The sequence below is a fragment of the Micropterus dolomieu genome, linkage group LG17 (assembly GCF_021292245.1).
Source record: "Micropterus dolomieu isolate WLL.071019.BEF.003 ecotype Adirondacks linkage group LG17, ASM2129224v1, whole genome shotgun sequence".
In the NCBI taxonomy this organism is placed as follows: domain Eukaryota; kingdom Metazoa; phylum Chordata; class Actinopteri; order Centrarchiformes; family Centrarchidae; genus Micropterus; species Micropterus dolomieu.
The window spans coordinates 37,145,445-37,161,083 of record NC_060166.1 but is presented as its reverse complement, the minus strand read 5'-3'; the positions used below and the strand labels follow the sequence as shown (position 1 = coordinate 37,161,083).

The following is a 15,639-nucleotide window of genomic DNA, read 5'->3' as shown; positions in this document are numbered from 1 at the left end:
TTACATGGTATCTCTCTGACCAGTCAAAAGTTTATAACAGAACAGATGCTTAAATATTTTTCGGATTTTGGACATTTGCATTCCATACATGATAGGATTCAAAAGTGGTTGTATGGTGAGACAATACAGAGACAGAATGATACGCAGCACACTGGGAACACCGGTCATATCAAATCTGCTCTGAATCATCTCAAAGCTGCTGCCAAAGGAAAAGTTCAACAGAGACACAAGCTGAGGTGTGCAGGTACTGACAGCTTTCTGTCTGGTCTGTTTGGAAGCAGCAAAACAAACCTTAAGAATTTTCAGGTAAGAAAAAAGGATCGGAAGAAGAGGGACTACAATGGTGAGAACAACAAGAAAAAGTCCATAAACGTTATACGCTGTTGTGTCAGAACATGCCAACTTAACTACTAAATAGTTCTGACAATATAAACTGTTGAGGATGTTTCCACACAGAGTCAACTGGATGTTTAGGGTTAAAGTCATCAGAAATTTCACAAAAGAGTACAACCATACCATTATAATTAAGATAAACACCTTGTTCAAAGTCATGCGTGTGTTATATTGTAGAGGAAAACAGATAGCAAGATATCTGTCATACGACATGATGGCTAAGTTACAAAACTCTATGCTTCCGTACGAATACAAACAGAAAATCTGCAGGTAACAAAAGGGAGCAGAAACAGTGTGAATGTCAGAGAGAATCTGAAGCAGAAGGAATGGAAACAACCCTGTACTACCATACAGCTCATTTACAAACAGGCTGCACAGAAAAAGGTACATAGGTTCATGTAAGCTTCTGTTCATACAGATAACCACAATGAGAGACGTGTTGACAGCAACAATTACAATGTAAAGCAAAGCAGTTATCAGGAAATAAAAGTATCTTAAGTTTCCAACGTGCAAATAAGCTCCAAGAATAAAATAAGATACACCTGATAATGTTGAGTTTATCATTATTTTTGTTTAACAGACAAAACTACAAACTGTGTGGAAATACTGAAAAGGTTTCTTTTCATCACTTATCCAAGAACAATTACTTTGCTTGTTTAAATATGCAGAATAACAGGCAGCCTAAACTTACCCAGCCAGACTGCTGTGGTCACCTCTAACTGTTCGGTGCAGAAAAACCTGATGTGTTATACCTTTACAGACAATTCCCAACAGGTCAGTCCTACGTCATTTTTGTTAGCAGCAATTCTTCATTTCAAGTAAAGCTTCCTTTGAATGGTTCCTTTCAAAACAAAGCTTCTTAATATGTTTAATGTGACACTTAAACGGGCAATATGTAGTCTCTACGGTGGCTCTGAAGGCTAACGAGAGGATGTTTTTTTGAGGACTACTTTTGCGTCCCCTCGCAATCCGCTTTGCGTCCCTCGCAATACTTTTGCATCCCCTCGCAATATGTTTTGCGTCCCTCGCAATACTTTTGCATCCCCTCGCAATATGTTTTGCGTCCCTTGCAATACTTTTGCATCCCCTCGCAATATGTTTTGCGTCCCTCACAAGATTTTTTTCGTTCCTTGCAATTTGTTTTGCGTCCCTCACAAGATTTTTTTCGTTCCTTGCAATTTGTTTTGCATCCCCTCGCAATATGTTTTGCGTCCCTCACAATACTTTTGCTTCCCCTCGCAATATGTTTTGCGTTCCTCGCAATATGTTTTGCATCCCCTCGCAATATGTTTTGCGTTCCTCGCAATATGTTTTGCATCCCCTCGCAATATGTTTTGCGTTCCTCGCAAGATTTTTTTCGTTCCTTGCAATTTGTTTTGCGTCCCTCACAAGATTTTTTTCGTTCCTTGCAATTTGTTTTGCGTCCCTCACAAGATTTTTTTCGTCCCTCGCAATACTTTTGCATCCCCTCGCAATATGTTTTGCGTCCCTCACAATACTTTTGCTTCCCCTCGCAATATGTTTTGCGTTCCTCGCAATATGTTTTGCATCCCCTCGCAATATGTTTTGCGTTCCTCGCAATATGTTTTGCATCCCCTCGCAATATGTTTTGCGTTCCTCGCAAGATTTTTTTCGTTCCTTGCAATTTGTTTTGCGTCCCTCACAAGATTTTTTTCGTTCCTTGCAATTTGTTTTGCGTCCCTCACAAGATTTTTTTCGTCCCTCGCAATACTTTTGCATCCCCTCGCAATATGTTTTGCGTCCCTCACAATACTTTTGCTTCCCCTCGCAATATGTTTTGCGTTCCTCGCAATATGTTTTGCATCCCCTCGCAATATGTTTTGCGTCCCTCGCAATACTTTTGCGTCCCTCACAATACTTTTTCTTTCATTCGCAATATGTTTTGCGTCCCTCCCAATACTTTTGCATCCCCTCGCAATATGTTTTGCGCTCCCTCGCAATATGTTTTGTGTCCCCTCGCAATATGTTTTGTGTCCCCTCGCAATATGTTTTGTGTCCCTAACAAAACTTTTGCATTCCCTCGCAATATGTTTTGTGTCCCCTCGCAATATGTTTTGCATTCTCTCGTAATTCTTTTCTCCTTCCGTTACTTTTGAGCCATGGCTGTTTACGCTCTGCTGCACTCAGCTTATTGAATTTTACTTTGAACCGAGCATTTACTATATTGATATAGCCTAGTATTATTGCTAAATAGGCACATTTATGTTGACATGGCCTACTGTTATTAGACCGCTCCCTTAACTGGCTCATATTTCAGATGCTGCTATTATTTCATTATTAGGCCTACTCCCGCTACTGTTAATCAGGCTATTTGTGGTGCTGTTATTATTTTAATATAGGTTAGATAGCCTAGGCTACATATAAAAGTTTACATACATCAGATAGGGGTTGCACTCCGCACTTTATAATTCTCCAGCCCCGCCATTCTTACTCCCCTGCAGTAAACAGATCAGCTGTCTCGTCTACTTTACATTGCCATCGTATTTTTGCGAGCCTGACTGATGGTGAAAAGCTCAAATACTGTAAAAGTGCTTCCACCTGGCAAGAAAAGTTTTCCAGGTTTCCTCTACAGCTGCATTAAAAATCTAAAAAGATTCACAGTAACTTTGGTTTAATTTAATGAATGTATGACTGCAGCATTGAAATTGAAATCCTGCTCACAGGTCATGTGTCAGATGAGAGTAGATGAAATTACAGGTCTACTGTGAGAGATTTTTACAGCATTTTAGATTATCCAAAGCAGGTTAAAGTCAAGAGCAACTCGACTTTGTTGAAGATATTAGAAGATGTTTCGTCCCTCATTCAAAGGACTTCTTCAGTTCTGACTGACTGGCAGGGAAACTCAGCTATTTAACCTCAGTGAGGTCGTTTGCCAGAATCGTCGATATTGCTGGTTCGTTAGTGTTCCTGGCTGTTGTAACGACAGTCATTTTGGTCGTTAGGACTACCCAAGGCAGTTTAGATCAATTTACAGGAGCTGAGATCTCATCTTTTACATCTTCATATTTTCTTAGACAAAATAAATGAACTGAAGTCCTGGAGTCTAGAAACTTCACTAACTAAAAGACAGTCAACCCTCCTGGCAAGTCCAATGTTTTTAAACCTTAACCCCTAACCCTGAATGTCTGTGGGCAAGTCATTTAATGTTACAGACTCTTAAATCATGGCTGGAACAGTGCTGTGTGGCCACCATGTTTCCCATTTACAGAGCCATAATTAGATATTCACTGAGTTTGACAAAAAGGACATGTAGAATCATATAACTTACCTGTAATTGTTATGTTATGGATGGTCTGTATTTATCTCAAGGATGAGAGAGCCAGGGCACAAGCTGAGGTGTCAGGTACTGACAGCGTTTGGAAGCATTTTCATGTAAGACAAAATTATTGAAAATGGCGGGACTACAATGGTGAGAACAATAAAAAGTCCATAAATGTCATTCAGTTTGGTGTCAGAGCACGCCAACTTAACTACTAGGTAGTTCTGACAATACAAACTGTTAATGATGTGTCCACACTGTGTCAACCGGATGTTTAGGGTTAAAGGAATAGAATATTCACAAAAGTGTACAACCATACCCCAAAACTAAAGATGAACACCTTGTTTAAAGTCATGCGTGTGTTATATTGTAGAGGACAACAGATACACTAGATATACAGAACAGATGACTGCTAAACAGGCAAATTCAATACTTCCATAAGAGTATAAACAGAAAATCTGCAGGAAACAAAAGGGAGCAGAAACAGTGTGAATGTCAGAGAGAATCTGAAGCAGAAGGAATGGAAACAACCCTGTACTACCATACAGCTCATTTACAAACAGGCTGCACAGAAAAAGGTACATAGGTTCATGTAAGCTTCTGTTCATACAGATAATAATAGTGAGCAAATATTGAAAAAGTTTCTTCTCATCACTTTTCACTGAATAAATAATTTGCTGGTTTAATTAACAGTATCACAGGCTGCTGCAGTCACCTCTGTCAGGTGCAGAAACACCTGATGTGTGATACCTTTACAGAAAAGTTCCACGTCATTATTGTTCGCAGCACCAGCTCAACTGGAGAAAGTAAAGCCTCGTTTGAACGGCTACTTTCAAAACAAAACTTCTTAATATGTTTAATGTTATACCTATTTTAGTGTATGGTTTGAGTTTTGGGAACGTTGCTGATCACGTGATGATTAATAAGGGAGAATACTTCTACACAAAATGTAACATATTGTTAATTCCTTTGGGCTTTTCTCAAATTGTTAGCTTTGTCCTTGTCTTTAAAATTCTTGAAAAATTAATTATTGCTGAAGACAGCTGAGAGGGAGAGGATGACGTGCAGCAAAGAATCCCAATCAAGCCAAGGGCCCTGCAGAAATGACTTTAACCTTCTACACGATGCACACGCTCTACCATGTGAGCTAACCAGCATCTCACTACTTAAACAACTACAAAAATTAAACAATCTGAAAGGAAATATCAGCCTTGATTAAGCTGCCAACGAGGACCAATGATTAGTGTTCCCAGATGGAAGTGTATCTATGCTCCTAGGATCAGGGCCAGGTTCTGATGTCTCACGTTTGACGTCACAAAAGGTGCAGTGCTTAGGTTTACCAGCTTCATGCTGGGCAGATAAAAGGTGTGTTTACAGTGTCTGTGCTCCAAAAGATGTCACAGCGTGTATTTAAAGTAACAGTTAACAGACTGTTAGCCTTGCATGCTAATACTACATAAACATATGGGTGAGACATTTATAGATACAGATAGACAAACGACTGAGACAAAAAAGGTGCGTCAACCCGGGTGTCGTGTTTCCATCACTGCTGATCAGAGATGGATCCAATAAATATCCGTCTCTAGGACAAACAGGCTGGAATGACCTTTCACCTGAGAGACTTAATTAATACAGTTACAGTGACCTAACTTTCCATGTTCCTTGAGGACATGGCAGCCTTTGAGAGGTTTCCATAAGTTATAGATGAGAATTAAAGCTGCAGGCAGCGTTGGCCGGGCCCTCGCACATGTAGCGCGTCGGGGTGTGAGGCTGCCACGCTGCATATTCTGGAGCTCCACCGGTGCGGCAGTGAATTTGCTACGCGATTCAGACGCTGCATGAAGGTGTTATACGTCACTTCCTGTGTCTACATAGCACTTGGCGCTATGACTAGAAATGAATATAGGCGTATAGATGCGTTCGGGGCGGGACAGTTATCAAGCACGTAAAGTTTGGTTCAGATGTGAGCATGTACACTGAAGTTACAACAACTTCCTGTGTCATGGCGAAGACTTGATCTTTGACGCCACGGACACGCCCATCGACGAAAACTCACAGCACAAATTTTCATCGCCAGTGTCTTTAGAAGGCACAGCACAAATCTGAAGTCGGTCCGACTAAATCCCTAGGAGGAGTTCGTTAAAGTACAGAGTGTGTAAATCATCCAAAAATGGCCGTAAAATTCAAAATGGCCGACTTCCTGTTGACTTTAGGCTATGGGTTCTTGAGGCTTTTTTGTGCGTCTTGATATGATACATGTCCCCAGAAAATTTCGTACATGTAGGTTGAACGTGAACAAGGGGCTAATTTTTTCCAATATTCTAGGTGGCGCTAGCGAGTCATTTTGCCACGCCCATGCGCGAAACCCATAAAATACGAAATTTTTCACCAGTTCTGACATGTGTGCAAAGTTTGGTGAGTTTGAGTATGTTTAGGCCCCCAAAATTGAGCTCTCCAGAGCTGCTGAAAAAGTTTGTCAGTGGCTTTGGTGAAGAGAAAAGACTCAACTTGGGCCCTCAAGTGAGGAGATGGTATCTAGGGGGTGAGCCTGGGACACCGGGAATCACTGCTGGACCCACTGGAGGTGTCGTGGGCCTATCAGCGAAACATCGAGGAAAGAGGGCGCCCATTTGATAACCCAGAAGACGCCATCTCCCACTTGAACAACCCGTATAGTCTAGACAGTATGCCTTAAGTGTGCAAGTAAGGCATATTAACATGTAGATCTGATATGTTCTCCTGATAGCTTAAGATTTCAATACCATTTTGTGTGATCATAAATTATATCTTTCTGTTGAATGATTCCTACATGGCTCATGCATAGTCCAATACTGGCGAATTTAGGAAATTATAATTGTTCTAGTACCACCAAAATAATTGTATCTTCTTTAGTTGTCCATCTATGAATATCTTTATTTTTTCTGATATAATGTACTCTGGCTGCCAGAGACAGGTTAATTGGTGCCCCTAAATTGTCCTTCGGTGAGTGTGACTGCCCTAAATTAGTTGTGAGTTTGACCGGTTGTTTGTTTATGTGTGGCCCAGCGATAGACTGGCGACCTGTCCATGGTGTACCCCGCCCCGGATTGGATTCAGCCCCTACGATGGATGGACAGTGGCCGATTTAGTATGCTGAATTCCATAAAGTACATACATTTGATCCAATAGGGGACCTAATAGTATTATTGGGGTCTTCAGAATCCTCTAGTATTTGTTTTTCTTTTTGGGACAATTATACTAGCAGAAATGATGAGTATTCGCTGTTAAAGATTACTAATTGTAAGGGCAAAATTAACCATTGTCCTATGTGTACTTATACTCTTATAATGCTCTAGACTTCTTCTGCTTAGTTGAGGTTTATTTCCCCTCAAGGGCCCATGTGTTCTCATACAACAAATTCCTTTAAGATTGTTTTGTCTCATTGAGAATCAGAAGGATTCCATTCCAGTTCAGTTTCCCTCAGGACTGAGAAAGAGACCTTCTTCCCCAGACTCCATGTCTATGTAATAGCACTAAATGAAAGCAGTTATCTTATGTCTTGGTCAGACTCTCTGAACACACCACGGTGTTTAGAGCTCTTTCCTTTTCTCTGCCCTGTTCCTCTTTTTAATAAATAGACAAAGACAAACATTTTATTGTAACTTCTTTATTCGTTCTTTGATGATTCAAGTTTTGCTAGCGAGGGTTCTCACCTAGTTGAGTTGTTAACAATTACACAGTCTTTTTATAAACTAATCTAAAACACAGTGTTTGATCGATAGAAAATCCTGAAAGAGAGACCTAATTACTGATGTGTGGTGCCCCTTACAGATTTTTATACATTTAATTTCCATTTCAATTGATTTGAATAAAATGTTCTTATAACCTAACGTAAGAAATAAAGCTCCAAACACATTACTTGGATCACAGATCCTATAATGTGCTGTTTGAGAAAGTTGGAGTTCCGAGTTACTGTTTTCAGTTTTTTTATGTTGCTATTTATTTTCACGACATTTTATTGCTTTGCCAGTGTTTTGATCAAATTTGGTTAGATTAGTCTTTGAGATATTAACGTGAAGTGCTTAATAGACTGTTTTAACTAATGGTTGCACTCAAGTTTAATCAGCATTTACTCCTTTAATAGCTTTGGAATGATTTGGTGTATGACCTAACATGGCAATATTGTTCTCTCTTTGATGTTGATCTCTATTGGTCTGTGAAGAAATACTTAATGAGAAAGGGCATGTAAGTTTCACACAGGGTCTCTCTAGATCACATTAGGGTCATTACAGAGCAAAAAAAGGTCACAGCTTGTGACTTTCCAAAGTAATAAATTTAACTTAAACTTTCTCCAAGGCAACCCAAGGTCATGATTAGCTTGTTTCAGACAGACAGACTGTCTCTCCTTTAGAAAGTATTACATGTGACAAATTACAACATGACATAGGTTAGCATTAGAGTTCAATATCCAATACAGTGGTTACACATATCTAAACCAGTAATGAGGTCTGACAAGCTCACAAGAATTCTCTTCACATTTTCCCCCATTCAGTTTCATGTTTTCAGTCAGCACATTTCAATGCGAGATGTTATGAATAATTTACTGCCACTTTTTTATTGTACTTTGACGAGTCTCTGACCAGTCAACAGTTTAAAACAGAACAGACGCTTAAATGTTCTTCGGATTTTGGACATTTGCATTCCATACATGATAGGATTCAAAAGCGGTTGTACGATGAGAAAATACAGAGACAGAATGATACGCAGCACACTGGGAACACCGGTCATATCAAATCTGCTCTGAAGTATCTCAAAGCTGCAGCCAAAAGAAAAGTTCAACAGAGACACAAGCTGAGGTGTGCAGGTACTGACAGCTTTCTGTCTGGTCTGTTTGGAAGCAGCAAAACAAACCTTAAGAATTTTTATGTAAGAACAAAAGATTAGAAGCAGGGGGATGACAACAGAGAAAACAATACCAACAAGTCCATAAATGTCATTCAGTCTGGTGTCAGAACACGCCAACTTAACTACTAGGTAGTTCTGACAATATAAACTGTTAATGATGTTTCCACACTGTGTCAACCGGATGTTTAAGGACAAAGTCATTAGAAATTTCACAAAAGAGTACAACCATACCACAATAATAAGGATAAACACCTTGTTCAAAGTCATGCGTGTGTTATATTGTAGAGGATAACAGATAGCAAGATATCTGTCATAAGACATGACGGCTAAGTTACTAAATTGTACATGTCCATATGTATACAAACAGAAAATCTGCAGGTAGCAAAAGGGAACAGAAACAGTGTGAATGTCAGAGAGAATCTGAAGCAGAAGGAATGGAAACAACCCTGTACTACCATACAGCTCATTTACAAACAGGCTGCACAGAAAAAGGTACATAGGTTCATGTAAGCTTCTGTTCAGACAGATAACCACAATGAGAGACGTGTTGACAGCAACAATTACAATGTAAAGCAAAGCAGTTATCAGGAAATAAAAGTATCTTAAGTTTCCAACATGCAAATAAGCTCCTAGAATAAAATAAGATAAATTGGATAAAGTTGAATTTATCATCATTCTTGTTTTAAGCGACAAAACTACAAACTACAAAGTGTGCAAATACTGAAAGAGTTTCTGCTCATTACTTATCCTAGAATAAATAATTTGCTTTTTTAAAATGTACAGTATCACAGGCAGCCTAAACTTACCCAGCCTGACTGCTGTGGTCACCTCTAACTGTCAGGTGCAGAAACTTCTTCTTATACCTTAACAGAGCAACAGGCCAGTCCTACGTCATTATTGTTAGCAACACCGCTTCATTTCATGGTTACTTTCAAAACAAAGCTTCTTAATATGTTAAATGTGACACTTAATTAAGAGTATGGTTTGATTTGGGGGGGGGGTGAACATGTGATTATTAAACACTTATACATACATAATTTTTTTCCCCATCTCTGTCAAATACTAGAGTTTAAGATCTTGAAAAGGGCCTTAAACACTACAAAAAATAAATAGTCTGAAAGGAAACATCAGTCTTTGGTTAAGTTGCTAACAGTTTATGGACAACCTGTGACGAGGTTACCAGCAGGCATTAACTGGCTCTAAAGGGTCACAAGTCAAAAAGGTAAAAAGGTAAAAAGGTGGTCCCAGATGGGAGCATACTGTCCCCAGCTCAATATTCTCCTAATATCACACATTAAGGAGACCTTTTTAAAGGCTTTAATGTTCTCAGCAATGTCTTCCCCCTGGTTAAATGTTTCCCTGAGTCAATATGTTGAAATCACCTACCTACAGTTTATATCCTACTGATACTGTCATACTCCTTAAAACCCAGTCCTTCAAATTTGTGGGCAAGACAGTTTTCTTGACTTTGAGCATCGATATACTTTTCTCTTAGATGAAAATTGATTATTTTCCACACGTGCCTAAATCTCTTGCGCAGTACTGCATCTTATCACTTGATTTCAGTGGCTGTTTAACGTTAATCATAGCGAACCTATCATCCACTTTGTTGTCTTCATATTAAATAAGACTCAATAGATCCCCAGAGGGCAAACAGATAAAGTGTCATATAAAATATTTACTCAGTCGTTCAGAATACGCTTAGTGTTAGTTTCAGCCAGTCTTTAAGTCTGTGCCCAGCTTCGGCCCTTATCCCAACGGTTTGTTGAGGACAAAGCCCACATAAACCAAACAATGGTCCCAACCCCATGTTCTGTGGTTGGAGACAGACCAGTTTGATTCCATCTGTAGTCTTTATTCCCCGTCATACTCCTTTCTCTCCCTAGTTTCCAGTCTGCCTCTTCACTATTAGCTGTCCATTAAAGGCAAAGACGCCAAAACAAGAACATCATAAAGAGCTTCGACAACATCTCAGAACGTCACCCGTGCAGATTTGCTAATGTGCACATGGTGCACTTCCACATCAAGATTGCTGAACATGAAAGGTGACAAATACCGTTGTGTGTAGCCCGTAGTTTGTGACAGGTGTGTTTACGGTGTTTGTGGGCTCTGAAAGACGTCACAGTGCAAACACAGCAGACAGACTGTTAGCCTAGCATGTTAATACTACATATAAATGCATCAGTAACGAAGCTGTTGAAAGGGTGGAGAGCTTCAGATACCTTGGACTTACTCTGGCCAATAAACTGAATTAAATCAACATACTACAGACACTTTCAAACGTTACCGACAAAGACTTCAAATCCCTTCCAGTAGCACCCAACCTTCTTTACTGTTCAACCAGTTATTTCAACATACTCACTGTGTCCAATAGGAACAAACTTACACACATCACAAATAATGCCTCCAAAATAATTGGTCTCCCCACCCCCAACCTCGCTGACCTTAATAGGAAAGCCCTTTTATGGAAAGCACACATAATAGTCATCCTCTCAACACCTTCTTCACTCTGCTACCATCAGGTTGTAGATATAGATCCCTGGCCTGGAAACAGGCTCGCTATAACAGGAGTTTTCAATCAAACGAACCTCAAGTGGCGTCTTGCGGATCCCGACGCCTCCGTAGAGGTCTCCCCCTCGTCCCCGGCCCCTCAGCCGACCTCCTGACCACCTCAGTTTGAAGGGCCTACCTCCGCGTAGGCCTCCTGACCTGCTCGGCCTGTTGGGTCGACCTCCGGGTCGTCCCCCTGAACTCTCTGGTTTCCCCGTTGCCCCGCCTTCAGGCCGCCTGCCTGAGGTTTCCTGTTGAACCCGAGTTCTCTGGCCGTCCACCAGAGACTTTTTCCCGGTTATATTTAGTTTTTTTGGGGGTTTCTGTGTTCCCAGGATCCCTCCTCCCACCCTGGTTCGGACTTGTGTTTTGGGGGTGTGGTCTTTTGTTTCGGTTTGGGGGATGGTTTTGTTTTTTTTCCTGCTCATGGACTCTGGCCCTCCTCCTGTCCTCCCTCAGCCTGGTTTGTCTTTTTGGGTGGGGTGTTGTTGGGATAGGGTTGTTTTTGGAACGCCGGGTGTCGTTGTTTGGGGGGGGGGGGGGGGGGGGGGGGGGGGGGGGGGTTCTGTCACGGGTTTGGGTTTGTGGGATGTGTTTTGTCTTTGTTTTCTTCTCTTTGTAGGGGCGCAGGTATAGATAGTGCAGCTGCACTGGGGCCCGCACTGTACTGGGGGCCCTTGACGGGGCTGGTCTTTGTCAGTTACATAGTAAGAATGCATCATATCTTTTCAATCACTATTAAACACCTGTTTCATCTTTTGTATTTTGTTTTATGGCGATCAGGTGGTATATACACACACTCATATGTGCATTTCCCCCTTTGCTGTGGTGTCAGACACCAGAGTGTTTTGAAAAGTCTGTTGCAAGCAGTAGGCTATCAGGTATATGGTGAGATATAAAAAAAATTTATTCCACAGATTCAACAGCCTTATCTTCTTTGGTATTCGTGACACATTGCCCACAAATGCAGTGGTGATTGCTGGGTAATATGTAAATGAATGCCCAATCTTAAGTTTCTATTTGATCATGTGACAAGACGACAAGACTCCAGAAATCAGGTGAAATGCAAAATCTGACCAGTAGCCTAGCGGAGCACACGTGCAGGCTAGCAGTCATTCATTCACACAAAAAAGTAGTTCCAGAGGGTCGCAAAGCTCCCAGATAAGATTGTTTTGGATTACTGAGGACATTGTCAAAGATTTCACTCAATGCAGGCTCGTCGGTGCCTTTCAAATACTGAAGTAACTTTACAAGTGCTTTTTCAGTGGATTTGGTGCGTCATTTCGGGGTCAGCTCGCCGCTGAGTAGGCCTACCCGTTTAATTGTGAGGACGTGTTTGTGGGTATTAATCTGCGTGTGTGCCGTAGCGGTCCGTTTTCAGAACATGGTGTTGTGTTATGAGTAGGCCACTTTTCTTATTCACCATAATGTCTTTCCTCTCTGTCGAAGAGGAACGTGGTTGTCGTGATTCAGGGGGTTATTGTACTGAAATTGCCCGAAAAAGTCTGCGTCATTTAAGCACCGCAGTGGACACCTCCTGCGCTCAGCTGTTTGTAGTGACGTTTCAAGGGTTTTGACAGTGACGGCAACCGACCATGCGCTCCTTATACCTTTCTCTTTGATTTCTGTACTTTGCAAATACAAAAGTCAAGATGACACAGTCCGACTCTAAAATCCATTACACGATGGTACTTTAGTCTGCTGCGTCCAGGCGCGGCAACACAGCTGCTGCAGCAGCGTGTCTGTCTGTTGGAGAGAGACTGAATTTAATATGTTCATATGGAAAGAAATCAATTTAAGGAGCTTTAAATGAGGTATTTACACATCTAATCTCATCAGTTGTTAAACCGTAGAAAAACAAGGCACAGAAATATAGGGTTGATAACAGCCTGCACTGGGGCCCGTTGTTACTACCTTACGCCACTGGCTCTGTGTGTCCTCAAACTCTACACTCCATCATATCCAACATTGTTTTACTGCCCAGTAAAAGTAATATTTTCTATTGTTAGACAAAACGACAGTGTGTCTGTCCATTCTGTTGTCACAGAGTCTGAGGGGAGGTCATTATCGTCCTCAGCCCTCTGTGCACCAGTGGAACCAGCGCTGAGGTCTGCTCAGGCTGATTGGTCTCACTGGTTGACAGCTCTGACTGTAATTTGCTTCAGAGGGAATTAGTGGAAACTGTGGCTAAAGAGGTCTCTAGGACAAACATGTTGACAGGCTGGAATGACCTTTGACCTGAGGGATTTCATAATGAGCTACAGTGATCTAACTTCCCACGTTCCCCGAGGACACGGCAGCCTTTGAGAGGTTTTCATTAGTTAGGGTGGGTTAGTTAGTGCAAAAGTTTTTATTTATGAGCATTACTTTATATTGTTTGATAGAATTTTAAAGCTCTAGTTATGATTTTATGATTAACAATCAATTGTCTGTGTGTTGTGTTGTGAACCCACAAAGAATTCTCAGCAATTCTGCAGCTTTTAAGGCTCTTTTAGCTCCAGTTTGGGGTTTACGGCGCATTTAATGTATATTTATACATACCAAGAGTGTAGAGTCAGCTCTTGTGGTGCTGTGGCTCCAGCTCATGTCATGTCTGGTCAAGCTGCTGCTCAAAACATGGTCTGCCTGTCAGAACTGTGGAAACAAATGAATAGTTAGAAAATTATTTAAATTGCAATTCTCTAATAATAATCATTAACAATCAGATACGGCTGGACGAAGAATAAGGTATGTTGGACAACTCACAGATGTAACATTAATTTACTACAACTTACTAAAATTGCGTTGACAGTTTCCTCTACAGCTGAAGGTGGTGGATGCAGAGTAAATGTTCACAAAACTTTTGTACAGCTTGTTAATGTAACATATTTCCTCTTGTCATCAGAATAATTGCAGTCTTTGAAAATGGGATTGAATCTACAAAATCAATGAATCAAACACACCTCAAGTGGCCTCCGTGAGAGGCGGCTAGCGGGTAGAACGTCCTCACACACTGCTGTTCACTGCCAGGATTCAAATCCGGGGCTGAATCCTGGACCCTCACAGACTCTGATCATAACATACTGTGATGACCCTGAAGTGCTCGTCCGCATTATGCAAGTCTGCAATAACAAGCACTTCAGACTTTGCTTGTTGCCATTGATTGATTGACAAATGCTGAGATCTTGAAATTTAATCTCATAATAGGACTCCCAATGAATAATATTACATTTATTCATTTTTTTTCCAAAGCGACTTACAATTGCTATACATGTCAGAGGTCGCACGCCTCTGGAGCAATTAGGAGTTAATTGCAGAAATACTGATCAGGTAAACGTGTGTTCGCTCCACGTTTGATGTCAGAAAATAACGGTAACATTAAGATGATGATGAGCCAGCGTGCAGTGCCTCTCTCTCTAGTCTGTCTTGCTAATGTTAGCTGTGCAGCGCATCTCTTAGTCTGTCTGTGTCTTCTAGTGCTGTGTTCTGTGACTTTGACTAGTAACAAGACATTTTTAGGCGACCAAAATGTTACAAACTTAACCGGTCCAAGCTCTTAGACGAAACACAGACTTCTGCATTGGCGTCACCTTTCAGATCCGGAAGTTCCCGCTTGGTTCTCAGATGTGTACTCCATGACGTCACGTCCCTGGGAGAAGACCTCAAAGAGAGAGTGGTTAGTAGGAATTCCCAAATAAATTAAAAAAAACATAACACAAATTGAACTTCCTGCATAAATCTGTTTGGTCGGACTTGACAGTCGATGAGCATGAATCCCTTTTCACCTTGTTGAGGGAGATGCTTTCCAGCTCCTTCACAACAGGCTCTTTACTTCCAGCACTGGTGACAGCAGATCCCTCACTCGTCTTTCACGTCATGGTATTGCAGTGCCGTCGTCGTCTGGCCTTTTCAGCTGTTACATAAAGATCCCCACCATAAGCTTCCACGGGTCTGAAAGCAGCAGAACCAATAAGGCACTAAAGGCGTTCAAGCCTCACCTGGTGATCTACGCCATCTCCGTTAGATAGTTTAATCTTTAAACGTTACTCCAGATAATAACTCAGATGTTTTACATAGACTCCAGCATCTGGAAGCTCATTTTGTACATGGAGACAATCTGCCCCAAGAACCACTGTGGCAGCGACAAGTGATTTAAGAGAACCAATTTTCTCTGAGGTACAAACAAGTGATCACACCTGGGTTGCAATTTTGTTTTTAGACTGGAGAAGAATTAATAACCGCATGAAAATTATTTACATTCAAAAGTTTTAACTACTAATACCAGCTTCATATGTTTGCAGTATATGCGGGTAATGAAAATCTATATTACTTCATATAAGTTATATAAGTTCAATCCAAACATTGTAGACCAATAAATTAAGAGACACTTCATCACTCTTTACATCAACTGTTTGATCACTTTGGAGGATGTAGTTTGTGCTTATAACAGTAACAGTAACCTAAATCAAAATCATGGCTGCAAACTCTCAGTCTGGTTCCATACCAGCTCAGTGTTTCATTAATGTGGGAGTAAATAAAGTCTTTATTCAGGA

The 15,639-nt window shown here is 40.9% G+C and overlaps 2 protein-coding genes across 2 annotated transcripts; both read right to left on the bottom strand.

Moving 5' to 3' along the window:
- Positions 1 to 957, bottom strand: LOC123985388 (olfactory receptor 11A1-like). The gene has a single exon (XM_046072866.1). The coding sequence runs from the start codon at positions 955 to 957 to the stop codon at positions 1 to 3; it is 957 nt and encodes a 318-aa protein (XP_045928822.1).
- A 7,309-nt stretch (positions 958 to 8,266) lies between these two features.
- On the bottom strand, positions 8,267 to 9,229 carry LOC123985387 (olfactory receptor 10A3-like). Its single transcript, XM_046072865.1, has one exon. The coding sequence runs from the start codon at positions 9,227 to 9,229 to the stop codon at positions 8,267 to 8,269; it is 963 nt and encodes a 320-aa protein (XP_045928821.1).
- Positions 9,230 to 15,639: the final 6,410 nt, after the last annotated feature.